The sequence below is a fragment of the Neophocaena asiaeorientalis genome, unplaced genomic scaffold (assembly GCF_003031525.2).
Source record: "Neophocaena asiaeorientalis asiaeorientalis breed wild unplaced genomic scaffold, Neophocaena_asiaeorientalis_V1.1 scaffold136, whole genome shotgun sequence".
Taxonomy (NCBI): domain Eukaryota; kingdom Metazoa; phylum Chordata; class Mammalia; order Artiodactyla; family Phocoenidae; genus Neophocaena; species Neophocaena asiaeorientalis.
This window is the reverse complement of record NW_020185333.1, coordinates 6,769,109-6,789,270: the sequence shown is the minus strand read 5'-3', so window position 1 is coordinate 6,789,270 and position 20,162 is coordinate 6,769,109. Positions and strand designations below refer to the sequence as shown.

General features: G+C 40.3%; 1 protein-coding gene across 6 annotated transcripts in view; it reads left to right on the top strand.

Moving 5' to 3' along the window:
• Window positions 1–16,299, top strand: part of BBX (BBX high mobility group box domain containing) — a 282,225-nt gene extending 265,926 nt beyond the window's left edge. For all 6 annotated transcript variants that reach the window (XM_024735310.1, XM_024735315.1, XM_024735312.1 and 3 more), the window contains 3 exons: window positions 3,426–3,623; window positions 5,634–5,820; window positions 10,649–16,299. In XM_024735310.1, coding sequence (XP_024591078.1) covers window positions 3,426–3,623; window positions 5,634–5,820; window positions 10,649–10,736 — 473 coding nt within the window. In that variant the 3' untranslated portion in view covers window positions 10,737–16,299. The remainder of the gene's footprint in view (window positions 1–3,425; window positions 3,624–5,633; window positions 5,821–10,648) is intronic.
• Window positions 16,300–20,162: the final 3,863 nt, after the last annotated feature.

Sequence of the window (20,162 nt, the reverse complement as noted above, 5' to 3'; positions counted from 1 at the left end):
TCTACTGTTCTGTCCCATACAATTATAGTTGACCCTTGAACAAAGTGAGGGTTAAGGGTACACCCTCCCCCTTCACCCCCTTGGTCAAAAATTCATGTCTAACTTTACAGCTGGCCCTCCAGGCCCTCCATATCAGCAGGTCTGCATCTGCAGATTTAACTAACTGTGGATTGTGTAGTACTATTGTATGTATTTCTTTAAAAAGATCCACTTATAAGTGGAGCCGCACAGTTCAAACTTTCGTTGTTCAAGGGTCAACTGTACTTCTTTGACTTAGCCTTACCTGCCTTCCCCAATTCTTCTCTCCTAGGAGAGGGTTCTCCCTGAGCACCGACCCTGAAGACTGTCATCGGTCTAGGCCGCCAGAAAGACAGGATGTTCTAGGGGTCACCCATGGGTCAAAGCATGGGGTAGACTCACTCTAACCTTCTCTTCCTAACTCCAGCAAGATCACATTACATGCGATCACATTACATACACATTACATGTTTCTCAAATGTGGATGATCTATAGGCCCTGTGATTACTTCTTGATCTGACAGTAGGTTTCGAGAAGACAACATATAGAAGGGTTGCATTGCCTCCTTTCCAGTGATTTATGAGAACTTCCAATGCATTCTCCTTTTTTGCCTCTTTCACTTGGTCTGCAGTCTGATTCACTCAGTATCTTCCAGCCTCCAGACCTCTGGGACTCGATGATCACTTGTATCTATTGGCCGCCCTGCCTTTGACCCCCTGGCTCCTGTCTGCTGGTTTCTGAGCTTCCCCTGGTCTCAGTCTGCCTTAAGGCCTGATTCACCTTCCATTTGCAGTCCCTTTGCATCCATCCCCTTGGCTTCGTATTGTGTTTTTATCAATTCATCTGGAACACATAGGAAAATGAGTAACCCCTGAAAAGAAATTAAAACATCTGACGGCTCACCAAAAACAAAAACCTAACAGTCCTAGTGAAGGGAGTACTCTTCCACAGCCTTGAGACTCTGAAGCTGGCTATAGAAAACACTGGCCAGGACACTGATTCTAGGCTGTGTGGCAAAATGAAAAGAATTTTAGGGCTGGATGGCTCCTTTAGAGCTAATCTAGTCCAGCTTCCTTCTTTACATGAAGAAACTGAGGCCCCTGGTCCCACAGTTAGTAAATTAAAAAGTCAAGAGTAGAACCTAGGTCTCTCTCTAACTATGTTATTTCCATTTTCCCTGGTCTTGTAGAAACCTGGTCATCTTTCCCAGACCTCTTAGCCCTTTTCTGGTGTCCATGCCTTTTCTTTGACCTCCTTGGTTTTTCTTTCCATAAGCAGTAATTTGAATGTAATACATTTGGAATCCTGCCGTACCCTTATCTCCACAAGTTCTGGATTTTTCTGGGAAGAGGTTCATGCTTTTTCTGGAAGATTCATCTATGATTCAGTGATCATACTGGAGAGATCACAAGTTTCCCCCTGTAATCAGAAGGGACAACTGATAGGCCTGGATAAGAAACTAGAATTTTGAAGCTTGTGAATATCCAGTAGAGGTTGCTGTAAACTCAGACTTTGGCCTCTTTGTATAGGAGGCTTTGAACTTCAGGGCTAATGCAGAGTCATGAAACTCCTTTGGAGTGTTTCTAACCAAATTATCTTTTCATTTTGCTGGTAGCTTTTATTGAAGTTTAAGCGTAAAAAAAATTTTTTTTAATGCATATGTACTACCACTGGCCTATGTTAACTATCAAAGTATAAATAACTAAGATTGTTTGACCTGGGTATAGACCTACAACTTGAAAGGAGCCTTTTTCCTAGTTTTTGATTACTTGCTTGAAAAAAGGTGTTTGGGAGCATTGCCAAATAGTTCTGGGTTTTTTTTTAAGTAACTATTATCTTAAGCCTGTCCACACACAGCCATCTATTACGCAATAATATGGTAAGGCCAAGCCACAAATCATGGTATGATTTCTGCTTTACATCCTTTCTCTTGATGTAATTGAAATTATTTCCCACTTGTTTTGGAATAGGAAGCCTGGAATCAAATGCTGGAGGGCAAAGATGTTACTACTTTGTAGCCTCCTTTCTCAAGGATGTACCTAAACCCATTAGGGAGCTATATTAAAATTTTTAAATGAAACCTATGTAAGTGTTTATACCAGTAAGTGCATTTTTTCACACCCTGAATTGTTCTTGCTCTGTTCCTTTTATTTTAGCTTTTTTTGTCTTCCTACATTACATATATTGTCTTATTTCCAGTATCTACCTTCGTATCCACCTTCTTATGAGCACCACCTGGTATCCTCCAGGTTAAGTTTGCACAGAGTTTGTCATGTCAAACAAACATGACAGTGTGATTTCCTGAACCACACTCCCCCTTTTCTTTGTTAAAAACAATTTCTATGCCTGTCTTAAAGAGATTGGATAGTTAAAAAATGGAAAGATGCCTCTTTCTCCTGCCCCAAAGCCCTTAGGTCACTGGAATAAAAACAGCCCCAATGAGGAAACGACTACAAATATATACTCCTAAATGCTTGTTGTACTCACATCTGCATATTCTTGTCTTAATTTAAATTAAGGGGGGAGGGGGAGAGACGAACTCCTAAGGAAATGAGTAAGAAGAGACACAGCATTCCCAACCCGTTTGAACTGGAAGCAAAGTCTTTGGTGGCAAGTGTGTTCCTTACTCTTGACACAGTGACTAATAGGGTACAGGTGTGTGCTGTTAAATGATTTGCTGGTGTTACCAGTTAAAGTTAGGGTACCTAAAACTAACCTTTCGGGGTGTCCTGCTGACATGTGGTACTTTATTAAATTATCTCCCTAAAGCACATTCACCTGGTCCTAGAATTCAGCCGATGGGAGAGTTTCCATAGGTGCTGGCTTCATCAGTGTTTGCCAGGTCCTTACTGAGTACTCAGTGTGCATAAAAGAAAGTTTCTTTTCTCATCAGTCCAACCTGGAGGTTGAAAGCAGGTGTCCCAATGATAAGTGTAAATTTAAGAAGCACATACTTAATCTCAGTATCCTCAGAAGAAGAGAAACTTCTTTTATCACACTTTCCAGACTGGCTGGTCAAAAGGATCTCAGATAGGGACCCTGACCACATGTAGAAATTGTGGTCTGTTGGGACACAGTTTATTCAGATTTGCATACACTGTCCTCCCCACCAACCTGCAAGATCCAAACACTTAGAAAATGTTACTCCAATGGCCTCTTAGTTAAGTATTCTATTAAAAGATAGAGAGGGCATCCTATCCCTCTGTACTTAATTTATCAAAGCACATATTTAAAGAAATATTTGTTTAAAATTATAGTCAGTATTTCTTTTTTCTATCAATACTCTGAAAACTCTAAATGTAAGTTCTTGTTCAGATAAGTCAGGCATTTAGAAATACTTCCTTCCCAGAGCAACGTTGGTGCCTTGTGTTTTTGTGTGTAACGTTATATGGTTTGTCCTTTTTCAGCCATATTTTCAGAAGACAAAAACACCACAGAGCCTGCTTATAAGGTTAAAAATGCCCCATCCATTCCCAGCACTCCAGAGCCAACAACAACGCAAGAACCCTTGGTGGGCAGTCAAAAGAGAAAAGCAAGGAAAACCAAGATCACACACCTTGTCAGGACGGCAGATGGCCGGGTATCACCAGCAGGAGGTACTCTGGGTAAGACAAGGAAGCTTTAGACAGAGATGACCAGAGCAAGCAGGTGACCATCAGGGCCACAGTGGCCAGAAAATGACTATAATCCAACTGTGGGTCCTCACTGAAAAATGGGTCTGTCTGTCAGTCTGGTCACAGTAACATTTTCTCTCTCTGGATCTCCTTGAAAACTGGTTTCCTACAGCATTCTAAACATACATGTTTTAGTCCATGTTTTAAAATCGTAGCTCTTTTCCCAAGAGCATATCCGGAATTCCTAGGAAGGAAAGGTAGCTTTTAGGCCTGTCAGCTACCTTCTCCTTCTCAGCATGCACACAAACAGTCTTAAGTAAATTCCCAAAGATCCGAGACTTTTAAAAATACTTGATGAGTCTTTGTCCCTGGCTCACGTTTTAAGTCATTACACACCAGATCATCAGGTGTTCAAACCAATGAATTAAGAAAGCTGAGAAAGAAAGCATCCAGCATTTCCTGTACCGCTGATTCAGACCACTAAGGGAGCCTGAGAATGCTTCTGGATTTCTTGATTCTCTGGGCTAATCCTGAACCAAATATTAACTTACAGTGAATTTCTCCATTTCAGTCTTGGCCTGTGGTCTCTCTACTGTTCCTGGTGGCCTCTGTGGAATTGCCTGAGGGGCCCGGCTTAAGCGAGTGACACTGAGCATCCTCCCTCCTATCTAGGGGTGGTACACCAACCAAACATTAGTGGGCTTAGCTGCTGCCTTTCTTCCTTTCAGTGCCTCTAGCGTCTCATTCTATCAGCCCTGAAGGAGGTGTTCCCCACCCCCTTACCCTAACCCAGTTTCCAGACAAAGGTCAAGGGTCCATAATGACTTCTGTAAATAGCAAAAAAAAAATGTTTAAATGAATGCTTTTTGAGAATATTTATAAATAACTGATTTAGGTTAATCTAGTTGGTAGACTTATTGTATGCTGAGATCGAAGTCATTTAGTGAATTTTGTGCACTTGTGTTTTGCATATGTAGATTGTTAAACCTTAAAGTATATTAAAGACCCCCAATTTTACTGTCATATACGAAGTGAAACTCAAAGAGGTGGAATTTTGTTTCATAACACATCGAACCACTAAGTAGGATGAGGATTAGAATCTAGTTTTCATGATATTTAGTCCAGCGGGCTCCTCTCTCCTTCCCTTTCCACTCTGGATTCTGCTCTGTGATTTTCACGTTGTATAAATTGTTATAGCCTCATTTTTGCTTTAGGAAGAGTGAAAGATCTTAGAAAATATTCCCTTTTATGTAGAAAAGCATATAGCACTTCATGTTCTAATATATGACATTTACAGCCTTTATCAATTACTTTCTGTAGTTAAAATGTTTTATTATAAAAACCATGGTAAAGATTACTCCTCTTCCTCTCTAATGGCTGTATAAAGTGTACTTACTTCCAACAAATGTATTGGCATAGCATTTCAGCCACCTCTTCATAAATACCAGAGGGCCCTTTGCTTCCTTTCAGTAGGTCTTCAGAACAAAAATAACAGTTTAGGATCTCATTGGAACTGATTAATCTCACTGGGATTAGTTTAGGCTATCCTAAGTGTCGGTAGCACAGCATACTGAATGCCCACGGTGCATAGTAGGGCATGCTGTGGCCTCATCAGGAATGTTTGGTCGGTTGAGTTTTTAAGGGCCATTTTACAGCATCCACTGGCCCCTCTGCACAAGTCCCTTGGGTTTTATTTTGGCCACAGTCCATTTTTCCCTCTTTCTCTAAGATTGACCTATTCTTTGTTCTTGGATAAAACACAGCTTCTCCGCTCAGCTTCAGGGCATGGTGCTGCCCGTGGTTGCAGTTGAGCTTAATAAAAGAGTCTTATTCCCATGGAAGAAGAGATTCTGTAAAAGCCTTAATATTCGGTGGATGACAGAAGTGAACAGTAAAGCATATTAGCTCATTTCACATTGTCTGACACTGAGTTTTCTCTGTGTCCCTTCTCTGGAGAGGACAGAGCGATCCCTCTCGTGATGAATTTCCCTTTCGTTACAGACGACAAACCAAAGGAACAACTGCAGAGGAGTCTTGCTAAGGTGACCGAGACAGGCTGCAATGACGAATGCTCACACAACCGGGAGGCCACGGAGACGCGGAGCAGCACCCCGGAGATGCCAGCCGTGTCTGCGTTCTTCAGCCTCGCTGCGCTGGCCGAAGTGGCCGCCATGGAAAATGTGCATAGGTCAGCAGTGGGGAACCTCGCTGCCCTGGGTTCTGGGGATCCTGTTCAATTTCACCCCCTTTCACGGAACATGGGTGGAGACAGTGATATGGAAGCCCAAATCATCCTTTCTGATGTGGTTTGTGGTATTTTTCACAATGATTGGGGTTCGGGAGACTTTTGTTTACGAGGTGTTAACCAAAGTATATATACTGTTCAGCAGTGTGGGAAAATATAAGGGAGTATTGCCCACCAGGTATTTTACTTTGAACATAGTATTATTCTGTGATTAAGCTTCATTTCTGAAAAAGCCTGAGAGAGCAGAGAAGCAATATTATCTAATCATTAAAGCTTTAGAGTCAGGTCTCAGACCTGAGTTTGAGTCCTACCTCTGTCACCTGAAAACTGTAAGGCCTTGAGCAAGACCATTCACTTCTCTATCCTCTGTTTTTCCTTTTATACTATGGCTGTAAGTGGTTCGCATTTCATAGCGATGTTATATAGAATAAATCTAGTGTCCCAGTACTGGCACATGGTAACACCCCCATTGAGGATGGCGTTGGTGGTTCTAGCGGAAGAAAACAGTGTGGTTCAGGAAAAAGAGCATCTCAGCATCTGACTCATGGAAGGCAGAAGGCCTGGATTTTTCTTCAGCTCTCCGTGTTTGTTAAAAAGTCATTTATTTCTCTGGGCCTCAGTTTTCTCATCTTCTGTTTAGTAGAACAATATCCCCAAAGAATCACAAAGTTGTAAGGCTCAGATGAGACCAGATACGAAAGCCTTTTGAACTCAGTGAAGTCCCACAGAAAGTATATTAAGTTCTAAGTATATAATTGGGTGTTCTGCTACTTAATGGATCCTTTGGGAAGATAAAACAGCCTTTTGTAAATTCAGGTATTTCTTGTTTTTATTCAAAGTGGATTACCCACAGGTGAGTTCTTTCTTAGGTTTTTCAGTCTTCAGCCCAACAGAGCTTGAAATCTACCCCAACGTGTCTACCCATCTGTCAGGCTCCACTCTCCTTCACATCCAGGTTTAGGAGCCCCCAGTGGAAGCTTTGTTTGCCTCTTGCTGTTTACCTGTCATGTTACAGTTCTGGTGCTTCCTCACAAATAGCCTCTAGATTTTTCCAAGAAGTCAAATTCCCTTTTTTTTTTTTTTTTTTTTTTTTTTTGCGGTACGCGGGCCTCTCACTGTTGTGGCCTCTCCCGTTGCGGAGCACAGGCTCCGGACGCGCAGGCTCAGAGGCCATGGCTCACGGGCCCGGCCGCTCCGCGGCATGTGGGATCTTCCCGGACCAGGGCACGAACCCGTGTCCCCTGCATCGGCAGACGGACTCTTAAGCACTGCGCCACCAGGGAAGCCCTCAAATTCCTTTTCATGTGTACACTGCAAGTGCCTAATAGCAAGTGAACGGTGACAGACATTGTTAAAATCTGCTCAGGTCTCTGAGGGAGATAATGCACAGACACTTCACTCGTGAAGTTTTACAGTCGAGCACAGAGGACAAACTCATAGCGCATGCAAAAAGAATTAAAAATATGCCTGAGTGTTATTAAGTGCCCCCATAAATTGTGGGAATAAGAGGTCACGTAAGAATTCAGAGGGGGGTCATAATCCAGGGCTAAGGAAGGGCCACCACACAGTCACCTTTGCTGCTGCCAGCGTCCCCTTCTGAGCACGACTGGTGACACCTCTGCTCTGTTAACCAGCCACCTGCACCCCAGTGACTCTCAGCTGCAGCAGCAGAAAGCGGCAGCAAGCCTCTCCACTGTCACCACCACCTTCCTCTCTGTCCTGCGGTCATGTGGAATCGCTTACTCCCGTCCAGATAAGCCCGCTTCTTGCCTTTGTGCGTCCTCCTCTTGGGTGAACGGCCTATCTTTTGTCCTCTTCTCTCAGTCTTCCTCCCGAAGTCCTGCACACTCGCTGTGCACACCTCTCTTAGACCAGCTGCCACACTGGGTTGTAGTTATTTGTTGATGCATCTGTCTCCTTCCAGTACGCTTTGAAAGCAAAGCACTGGTGTTATTCTTCATGTACACAGCTTCCTTAGTTCCTGTTACGCAATGGACGAATGAACAAATGAATGGCTGAATGAATAAATGAGGTGTTCTTGAGAATGACTGCCTAAGTTAGCTAGCAGGCATAGAAAAATGGTGTTTTTTTTTTTTTTTACACCTCCCATTAGCAAGAAAAAATATTGCCTATTAGAATTTTACTGTCAGGCTTCCCTGGTGGCACAGTGGTTGAGAGTCCGCCTGCCGATGCAGGGGACACGGGTTCATGCCCCGGTCCGGGAAGATCCCACATGCCGCAGGGCGGCTGGGCCCGTGAGCCATGGCCACTGAGCCTGCGCGTCCGGAGCCTGTGCTCCACAACGGGAGAGGCCACAGCGGTGAGAGGCCCGCATACCATAAAAAAAAAAGAATTTTACTATCAACCTAACAAATGGTTAGTGTTCTTACTATCTAGACAGACAGACAGCCTTGGAGAATCTTAGTTGTAACTTCAGCGGTTCACCTGTTAAAGCAGAGATCCCAGCCATCCCTCCACCTGCAGGCTTAATGTAATTGTAACTGGGTTGCACATCCATTAATTATTGCTTAGGCATCACCTGGTTCATAATTTAGAGCGCGGTCGACAGAGTTAGGGGTAAACATATATTACCTGCATTCTTGCCACAAGCAATCTTAATATTGGGTTCAGAAACCCAACCTAGAAAAGCAGTTTTACAGAATGCAGGAAGTAGGAAATTGGAATTAACCTTTGTTGAGAGCCTGTTTATTTACTAGGAGTTTTATAAGGATGGAAGCTCATTACATTTATTCTTAAAATCAGCTCTGCCAGGTGCGTCTTTTTAGTTCCATTTTAATGATGGTACAGGCGGTTAATTAACTTGCTAAGAGCACACAGCTAAACTTGAGTCAAGATCTGAATCCAAGTCTTTGAACTTCATTGTCTTTGCCTTTGCTCCAGCGTGCCACTTAAGCAAGCATCTGTCATGTCATAGGGATTCATGGGGAATCTCACCTGACCTTCCCCTGGGAGCGGGAACCATCACTTCGTGGCAGCCACCTCACGCTCCTACCTCCTTTTCTTTCTCCACTGAGTAAGCTGGGCTTTCACCCCAATTTCTCTCTCTCCCTCTTGCTTGCTCTTTTTTTTTTTTTTTGCGTTGTATTTTTCATCTTTCACTTATTTTTCTTTGTATGTTTCCTTTTCCAATACTTGTTAAAATTCTTTTTCGCTTTTGTAATATTGTTACCTATTCAATCTTAAAAGTAAAAAATAGCATTAATTTCATCTTTCTTGAACAAAGAGTTGAACATATTGAATAGCTGGTTCTTACAGCATCCCCACATAAATAAACAGATTAATCCAGAGGCTTGATGATAACACGTTTTGTTTTTCTAAATTCCTAATATCTTAAGCTAAGTGATCATTGGATTCTGAAATCCCCAAATGTAATCTATCTGTATTAATTTTCTTTTTTGTTCATCAAGAAAAAGAAAACTAGATAGAGTTATGGAGAGATACAATTTGAATTTTAAAATAGCTCCTTTTACTTCACATAATCTGAAGAAGATACTGTATTGAAACGGTCAAACCAGTGAAAACACTGCTGCTCTACCCCATATTTTCAGCACAGTGCTGTGCACTACAGACCATCGTAGGCCAGAGCAGTGAGTATGCATTGTTGAGGCTTGGGAAACCTATTAGGAAATGTCAAGGAGGTGCCCAATCCTATCTTTTTAGAACGAGAAGCTCTATAGAAAGTACCAAGAAATTTTCTTATAACCATGAAGTAAATCGTATTTTTCTTCCTACTCATTAAACAACAAGCTGAATGAAAAATAACTGTTTGATCTACATCTGTTTGATGTAGATCCAATCCAAATGATAAGAATTTCCATGAATTTTTTTAAGTCTTGTCTAGAGTTCTTTCCCCATATGTGTTGATTTTGGCCCAAGTTGATTGGATTTTCTCACACACTAAAATTCAGAGTTGGTACTTGCCTTCTTCCCTGTGCATTCTCCCTCCATATGCCTTTGAGACTTCTCTTTCGTTAGGCGGGTTTCAGTGTTTTCTTTTCATTCATTTTCTAAGTCACAGTTCACCTCTCTCTTCAGAGGCCATCCCTTTTATTGGCCTTAAGTTTTGAAATCGGGCTTGTTATTTTATATCTCAAGAAATGAGACTGAAGGTCATCGGTTAGTATAGGAGAGTCTTCTTCCCCTTGGGCAAGTCAAGGAAAGGAATGTGTCTTTTTACACGGGCCTCTCACCGTTGTGGCCTCTCCCGTTGAGGAGCGCAGGCTCCGGACGCACAGGCTCAGTGGCCATGGCTCACGGGGCCCAGCCGCTCCACGGCATGCGGGACCTTCCTGGACCGGGGCACAAACCCGTGTCCCCTGCATCGGCAGGCGGACTCTCAACCACTGCGCCACCAGGGAAACCCTGTCATTTTTTAATATAAGTAGATCCAGAGGAAAACTGTCATCCTAGAACCATAGCCCTTGACTGAAAGGTTTCCACTTCCTGGGAATTTCCCCAAATCTGTTGGTGCTTCAGGTTTTGTCTCTACATAATGGAGGTGGTTGTTTGGGGGCAGAGTATATTGTTGAGTTGTATGAGAGGAACTGAGATAAGAAATCCTTAAAAAAGAAAAATAAAGAAGCTTTAAGAATAAAACCAGTTTTAGTTAAACGGTGTAAGTAGTAAGTCAGTGTAGCTATTAAACAAGATATGTTGGAAAGCTTTTGTTGGTCATTCATCATCCTCTCCTGTTTCTGCTAATGTACTCTCAAAAAGTGATTTCTCTCTTTTTCTTCCTCTTATTTTACAGAGGTCAGAGATCAACTCCGCTCACCCATGATGGACAGCCAAAAGAAATGCCACAGGCTCCTGTACTTATTTCTTGCGCTGACCAGTGAAGCGCCCTTTAATTGTAAAACATTGTGCTTTACCTACTACCCTAGCCTTGTCTTTACTGAGAGATGCTAGTGAGTCCATGTGGTGGAAAATATAGACTGCAAACAAGTGCTTGTTGCCCTACACGGCCCAGATTCACTTGAAGCAGAAGTTGGCACCCTGGGCCAGTTTGTTCTTTCAGAACCCGGAGTCTTTGAGGGTGATGTTATCTGTCTGATAATGAGCAGAAACGGGATGATCCTAGAGCTTTGCTTTCTATTGAAGGCTTTTGATGGTAATAGGTGGTAACTTGGTAAAAGGCTGCCTTTACTGTAGCTCATCCAGCATCTCTTTTACCAACCAGAGAGTGTGAAACTAGTTTCGTATATTACCTAGTTATTCTTTCAAAACAAAAACAAAAAACAAAAAAAAACAAAAACTGACACACTGCACTAGTTATTATTAGATATTCTTAGTCTTTTTTGTACATGGAGATTTATGTTCTAAGATGGTTTATATAATAGGTTATACCTACATTTATATTGTAGAATAATATTAAAAAGCCTGTTCCAGAGACTCCCAAACAGCACGGGCAGGCAGATGTACCATTGTTAGCGGTGTATGCTCGGCCTTGTGGTCCATATATTCTGCACTTTTATATTTGCCACCAGAGTGGTAGTTTGCTGGCAAAAAGCGAAAGAGAGAGAAGAAGAAAAATTACAGTTCTTACAAGCAGAATTTTTTTCTTAGCCTTGAGTGACCAAGAAGAATTTGCTTGGGTCAAATTGTGGCGAATATTTTCCCAGACAGGGGAAGAGTCCAGCAGATTACAGATTACTGATGTTTTCATGCCTTGAGGATTCTTTTATTTTTACACAAGGGTCTGAGTGACCAATGGATCGTTCATACAGACAAAAAAAGAAAAATATTATTCAGAAGTGACCTTAGTATTACTTCACTATTCAGAACACATTGAAGACACACTCACTTCGTGTGGACTTTGACCTACAGACCTTTTACATCCATCCCAGACAGACTGGACGGGTAGCAATTGCTATGCACAGCCTAATTGGCACTGCAGGTTTTTAGAGCCATTTTGAGTTTTTGTGATTAGGGAGGTATTGATGAGGGAGGTGTGCCTGACCAGAGTGGGACTCGCAGTTATAGATCCAACCTGCAAGTTTCCTGTTTCCTTTTCATGTTTTGTTGCTTTTGAACATAAAACCAACCATACATATGCCAGTGCAAGTGGATTAACTGGCTTAGAACATACAACATATTGACTCCACCACCTGACGTTCACAGTATCTTGTTTCTTAGCAACAGATGCAAAGTGATAAATCAAAATTAGTCGGCGGCTACAGATTTTACAGGGTATTTGTTCCATAGCACAAAGTATTTCCCCACTCTTGCATCACAGCACAAACTACCAAATTTTAATTATTGGATTCCAGCAATAATTTTTACTGGTTTTCAAACTGGCGGAATTTTGATAGTGTTAGTTCAAGTTTGAAACTTTTGAATTAGATCTCTAAATGGTGACAGTTTACAAGGTTTTATCTAGCTCTCTTATTTATACTTGACTGAATTGTAATGATGATTTTTTTTCTAATCGTAATTTGACCTAATAGCCATACAAAAAAATGACTCTATTAGTACTGACTAGGTTTAGCTTTTCACGGTTGTAGATATTACTTCAGTTTCGGTGCTGGAAAATATGTACAACATACTAACAGAATTGAAAAAGAACAGAGATTTGGGCGTTTTTTTTTCAAAGCAGATAAATAGGGCATCAGGGCATTGGAATGGTGTCCTCAAAAATGCATATTCCTTGTGGGCATGGAGGAAGAAGGAATTAGTAAGCAAGGGTAATCAGAGGCAGAAGCTTAGCCCCATTCACACAGAAATAAATCAGGTGAGCAACCCCAGGTTTTAGCATGAGATTTTTACTATGATGCTGTTGTATTAATATTTTCTAAATTTCGAAACACAAATTGAATGTTTGAAAATTGCTGGGTCCCAGTGTTGGTGGCTGTTGGAGTTTCTGGACCACTTGCTAGCAGTGATTTAAAAATTATAATTAGCTAAAATCCAAAACAAAAAAAAAAGAATCAACAACAAAAATTGTTTGGTGCAGAACATGCACCTTGACAATGGTACTAACTTGTTATTCTCTAGAACATGTTAGAATAGGTCTATTTTTGCCAGTGCCCTCTCCTCCAGTCCTCTGATTACATTTCACTAGAGTTCCTTAAGAGAGTGCTGTATATTCATGGGACCTTTTTTAAAAAGAAGCAAAACAAAAGATTACTTTTTTCTATGTGATTAATATATCTTACTTGATCTGCTTTTCCTAAACCTCAGTGGCTTTTCCCTTAGGCAAGGGTCGGGGTGGAGGGCAACCTACTGGATATGACTGTTTTCAGATACTTTAGAAAAAAAACAAAAAAAAAAAACCCCACCTTTTTGTAGACATGCTTAATTTTTAAGCGGTTAGGCACTGAGAGTAGCAGAAATCCTGCAAAGCTTTATAGTCTTTTAGACACTCGCCTTGTCATTTCTCTGAGTAAAGTCTTGATTTCAAAAATAGTGCTTTTCTCATGCCCTGAATCCACTGGAGAGGGGTGTTGGTATTTTCAGGTAACAACATTTGTTAGCACAAATATTGCAGACCAACATATAGTACCCTCCCCCATTTATCATCTTCATTTCACTTCTCTCATTCTTTTTTATTTTGGAAAATCATATTGCTATGGTGTGTACCTTAATCTGCCAGCAAACACCATCTACACTAACATTTGTCCCCCACACATCCTCAAGCGAAAAAGTTGTTGCACCTTATGTATATCTCAAGCAAACCAAAATATGATGCTCTTCTGCTTTTGTTTTATTCTAAATTGTTGTATCATATCTTTCTGAAACCATTCTGAATCTAGTTGAAATTATCAATATTTATGCTTTTAACCTTAATTTCTGGATTCAAACCTGTATATAAATCTTTTGAAAAAAATTGTCCTAGCCCTTCTCTGTGTTGCTGGAAGTGGATGATTTAGTCTCAGATGGAGACACAGTACTGTTCCAGTTTTCTTTAGCCTTTTATTTATTTAGTTATTCTGGGTATTTTCCTATGTAATTTTGAAGTGTGTAGAGTATATTATAGTTACTGAAGCTGCAGCTCTAAGAAGCTGAGTGAAAGAGAGAAAATACTGTAAGACACCCTTCTTAAGTGTTTATTTGTTTGGATAACTGTAATGAGGCCAGGAAAAGGAAAAAGGTCCCACAGCCACTTTGAAGACACAGGTTCTTATCCCCAAACTAGGTTAGTTCCCAGATTTTAGATGAACATGGGTGAATTCTTTAAAGCCCTCTTTTTTAAAGGATATATCATACCATTGTAATTCTGACAGTCTTTTCCCCCCCGAAAATATATTTATTTAATTCCGTCAGATGAGCTTTCTACCAGTGCCCCTTCGAAGCCATGCTGAACTCATTCCCACGTTATCACTGTTATTATAGTTCCTGCCATTAAAACTGCTGCAGAGGAAAAAAGTGATGGAACACTATGAACAAAAAGGAGCATCTGAACTGGTCTGGTTATTTAGAATCCAACTTGTGTGATCTCTGTCACTCTCTTACCAAGTCAGATGCTATCCTGCCTGAGTCATAGAAAATTTTGTTTGCACTCTGTAGTCCTTGGCTCATCCTCTGGAAATGTTTGCACCTGTGTAAAATCTCAAGCAAATTATAAATCGATACAGCACTAGGAGTAAGCTGAAAACTGAATGACATGTTTTGTTTATACAGTTCCGGGGGAGGGATGGGGAATATCAAGTAACTCTGTTCCAAGTTTGGCATTTGGCATTAATGTGAAGCAGTGGGACCATGCTGCCTGCTAAACTACTGTATGAATCCTAAGTGTTCTGGAGACCAGCAGCTGGAGGCTGGAGGCCAGCATCCATACAGCAAAGGGGAAGCATCGCCGCTTCATGGGGGAAAAGGAAGGAAGTCGTGCAAGGCCTGGAGTCATCATTTGTAAAGGGAAAGTCGGGGTGTACGTGATGCTGTGAGAAGTTTCACCTTTGATTGCACTGCTCCACAGAGCCCTCAGATAAGGCCAATCCTAATGGGCTACCTCGGCTTTAACGGTTAATTTCAGTAAGTCCTGTTTCAAAGGTTTGTCTTTTTTTGCTTCTACCTTCAGTGCCACTATTTTCCGCTGCAGTGTTTTGACCTCCCAAACCACCTTCTCCAGAGAGAACAATGTATTGCTGAAAATGGGCAGTAGAAGCAAATGCTCTACATTTGACCTATAAAGTATTCAGAGTGACTGCTAGGTGGGAATTAAAATTTAGCTTTCCCCACATAGGATCTTGTTTTGCACCTTATAAAGAGTGTACTAATTGTTAATTAGGTGTTGCTTTTATTTATACAAGCATTCCCAAAGAATTAGATTTGGATTTTGTGTTTATTTGAGTTTGGGGATTTTTTTTTTTTTTACAGTTATCTTGTTTAGATTGAGTAACATCATACTTAACAATAAGAAAAAGAAACAGTTGTTCAGTTCATCTTACCAGATATGTCTGGTGAAGTATTCAGGGTTTGATGGACTGCTTTGCTTTTATATAGTTTGGAAGTGATAGTGAAGTTTATTATACCCCATATTAAATGACGTTGTCCTTTTCACAGGGGACATTAGCTTACATTTTAGAAAAAGAAGCAGCAAAAGAGTGAACAACAAGACAAGTACATTTGATTCCCCTCATACACCTCCACCTGTTTGTGCTACGCTTTCCTTAAAAATATAAATATACATTTTCTTCACACATATAAAAAAGTTTCCTCTCCTGGCCAAATTTTGTTTGTGGTGGTATGATTTATACTAATAATTGAAAAGAGGAAACCTTGTGCTTAGAAGTTCGGTGGCCACTGTCTTCTTGTTGCAGTCAGTGGTCAAAACTGATCCTGCCCTTAAGTTGATCTTTATGCACAGAATTAGTTATTGTGAACGTTACTGCTCTTTCCAAAGATTTTCGAATAACTTGGGCCAGAACTGGTTACCGAGGAGCAAGGACCTAATTCCATGCCTCCACACCCTCCCACCGCACCGCACCACACATCTTACCTCACAAGCTCTAACCTAAATCACAGAGGCACGCGTTTCGTGGACTAACCATGACCTCCCCTTGCGGCCCCAGGGGGGTGCTCCCGTCCCCTGACACCTCACTTTAGTGCCTCAGCTCGTAGCGGCAGAACTGGGGTGGGGGAGGTTTGTGATCTGGAGCTCAGCACATGCTTGGCAACATGTTTCTCATTTCCTTAGCACTCATGTCTTGCTCTCAGGAATCTGTCAAAAAGGAATAAAAACCACCTGAGAGTCCACATACCAGATTATGAACTTTTCCCATAGGTTTGGATTGCTTACTTACCTGTCATAAATTAACCACAGCTTCATTTGACCACCAGGTCTTAAGTCTGTTGACAGTTTTCAGCATGACCGAATCGCTCATCATTTTTGCTTTCAGAAATTGGCTTGGTTCTCTTTAGAGTTGGTGTAAACATGCCATGTAATAAATGATTTCCACTTAATGGTACAACAGAATTATTGCTTTCTTAGATGTACGTGTAGTAAAAGTCAATATACACATTTATATAATTTCTTTCTTCAAAATCTTATACTTAATTTGATATTTCTAAAAATTGCACATGTAAGTCATGTGTATAACATGCTAAAGTACTTTAACTGTGATCTTAAAACTGAATAAAAAATATTTAATAAAAATTTGAAATATTTTAAAGATATTATTCAATTTTTTTTTTTTTTTTTTGGTTCACACTACTGGCCATAGTGTATGTGCCTTCAATATACCATATTTTCTAAAAACAGTAGGGAAAATACTTGAATGCAAATAAGACGTTTCAACTATTTTAGAATACCAAATGATGGTCTCCCCTAAACTTTACCTGAGATTCACCATTGTATGAGCAGCCTTGGTTGCTTTTGCCTAACGTGTGGAGCAGAAATCAGCCCTACAGGAGAAGGAAAACATGCTTCAGTCTGCTGTGCAGGAGGAGAGGCTCCTTGGGAAAGTGTGACCTGCCTGAGCATACCATCTTGCCCCGAACTATAATAAAAGGATGGAAATGGTATCGTTAAGACTGTAGTATAAACTCAGGCCTCAAGTTTGGTGAATCTGATGTTCCGTAGAACCTTGGATATGTTTTTTTTTTTTTTTTAATCCTTTGGATTGGCACACAATTGTGTGCATGCACGCACAGTGTATAAATACATATATAATTACGTCACAGCCGTTGCGTTCAGACAGACTCGGCTCCAAAGTGTGGCTCCACCCATTTACTGCTGGGTTTCTTAACCTCCCTGAATCACACTTCACTAACCTCAATGATGGTGGTTAATAATAACTTCTTAACACCACTACTGGGATGAAAAGGAAATACATATGAAAATGTTGGCTTGGGGCCTCTAACGAAAATGCTCATTAAGTGGTAATTGTTGACTGTATTATATTTATTCCAACTGGAAGGTTGATATGTTAAGTGTATTCAAAAGAGAGGCCAAGTATAACTTCGTCTTCAGAATGAACTAGGGTCCTGATGCCTTAGGGATAAGCTGTTTGGATTTGATGTTGTGGAAAACTCACGGTAGGTTAAGTTCACATAGCTAACTCATGCTTGTATATGTAGCACTATAAGACTCTCCTGTAAAATCTGTCTGCCTAATGAATTACATTTTCTAATACTCCAGCACACTTCCTTTGAATGATTGAGAATAAAATGTATTGGGGGAATATAAGTTCTGTTAGGGAAAAGGGTGATAATATGCATATGTGTGTGGTTTTATGATCCTACATATACAATCACATCTGTCCTTTCGGGTAGAACATGAAATCTCTTGCAAGGAACAATAAAATGGTTCTTATCAATAAGTGAGCTAAAACTAATACTACTGACTCTATTCCATGCATATTGAACAAAGGTAAAGTTGCTGATCATAATGTATCGGAAACCTTGTCACCTTTTTGAAATACAGAAATTTTCAAATATATGCAAAGATAGAGCGGCTAGTATACTGGATTCCACGTACCCATCACCCAACCTCAGGCACCTGCATTTCCTCGATTGCTTCGTCTGTATTTCACCCATTTTCCTCCATTTCATCCCCCAACCCCAGATATGTATAACCCAGAAGTGTGATTTCATGTATAAATACTTCAGATAGTCTTTAAAAACAAATATTTTGATATGCACATTCATTTTAAGTATCACCTCCTCACGATTCCAAAAGTATGTTTCTTGTCCAAAGCAAAAGGAATTCATGAGCCACAGCACTGCTGGAGTGAAGATCATTTGGAATTAGAAAACGCTGTTCAAATTGGGTATCTCTGTATTTGACATTTTTAATTTACAGTTTCTAAACAGATTTTAAGAAAGATGGACGTTTCTTAGCATGTTATTTATTTATTTTATTTATTTAGGTCTTGCTTTCTATGATTTTGTTGTAGTTAATGTCTAAAAAGGCCCAAGGGCTAAAACTTACAACTATATAAAACTTTTATAAACTTGCTGTGTCCTTTACACATTTCCCTCCAACCCTGTCCCTGCTGCATTTTCTGTCTCAGACTTTTAAGAGTGAAATCTGTTCTTGTAGGGGAGAGGTAGAGACAAAATTTTAGATGAACTCTGGAAGGCAGGTTGCCAAAGACTTTAAAAATCTGCAATCCTGGGTCAACAGGCCAGAAATTAAAGCATAAAGTGAAATCCCTTGCTGGAAGAGATAAAATGATAATTCCTACTTTAAGGCTCATCTACTCGGTGATCCCTTACACTAGAGAATTTCACAAAAGGTCATTTTGTCTCAGGATTGTGTATTGCAAAGTCAGAAGAGAAAATGTGGGGATTGAAAGTTTCTTGAGAATGATGGAGGATGAAAGGGGGAAAGGGAGATTTCATACAAACACGTCTTTAGAGTTCAGTGTCTAAAAGTCAAAGTGGTTTTGAAGCCAAAGTCAAATGGTTTTAAAGCCAGCATGGAAATATTTCCAAGAAATATGCTTGAGTGAGTATAATTTCTTGATTTTTTTCTACTATTGGGCATCATATCTGTGGTGCTTATGAAAGACATTAAACAGATAATTCATATCTTCCAGAAATAAACATATGAAAGCACTGAAAAAATACATTAAAAGCAATTAAAATATACTCAGTAGATACAAAAATAGGTAATAATTTGCCATCTAATATGAAGCATCTATTTGAAGTATATTTAATAGAAAAGCAAAATTGATATAATTAAAATTATTTTTTCCTTGGGGTTATAATCTTTGGGATAAATACTGGAGAAGTTTAGATGGAGTTTTACAAAATAACTTTGAAGTTTCACTTCTCCCATACTGCATCTTGGCTTAGGTATTTATAGCAATATATTAAAAATAAAAGTGATACTCTGACAAGTTCTCAGAAATCTAAACCCCTCTTGTAAATGGAATATGAAGTACTTAACACACCAATCAGCCTCACCTGTATTAAACCTGTATTATGTATCAGTCAAAATAAAAACTGTGTTGTTAGAATAAAACGCCTTAAAAACAGTGCTTCATCCACTTCTCTGTTTTCAGAGCCCATGAAAATTAGTTCACCTCACTTGCTTTGGCTCCAGAAGAGTTCTTTACCCATATGGCATGTCCATTAAATTGCTGTCATGCTCTTACAACAATCCAGTCGTTCCACAAATCTGCGGCGGATGCCTGCTATTGGACCGCTAAGCATCAACAAGACAGTCTTCTAAGGATATATAATCTAGTGGGGGTTAGAAATGGTCCACTGAAATACAATAGAGGTGAGGTTGGGCATGGAAATCAAAGACTGTCAGAAAGAAGTTACATGTAAGTGCATGTGAAACTTGATAATCTGCATATTAAAGACTTAAAAAATGGGTGTGTTACTGGTCTACTTTAAAAGAATAAAATTCTTTTAATTTCTCAGATCTCTGAGAGTGACAAAAATGTGATAAAAGCCTTTGGGGACGATCCATGGTGCAGCATATGTTTCTTTTACGTGTGTTCCAGGGTATGGAACCTCCCAGCTCTGCTAATTCCAGGACTGATGTGCAGTTAGATAGCACATCGGCTACAACCTTGCCATGATGGCTGGAGAATATCCCCAAATCGCAAGGTCAAGCAGCACAGTTTAAGCATTTAGCCTTAGGGTTAGAGAGGTAGTCCCGGAGCCAGATAACATGACTCCCCGACTTTCTTTTCCTTCTCCGTGGGCTATGCATCTTTTCCCTACCTTAGTCCCAGCTCTTGCATCTTGCTGAGACAACACACCTTCCCAATTCCACATCCTCCCTACTCAAAAGCTGTTTTCTGTTTTCCCTTTCTTTTTTTCTTCTCCACTGAGAATATCTGTAAGGTTTTCATGGCTGGGTGAAT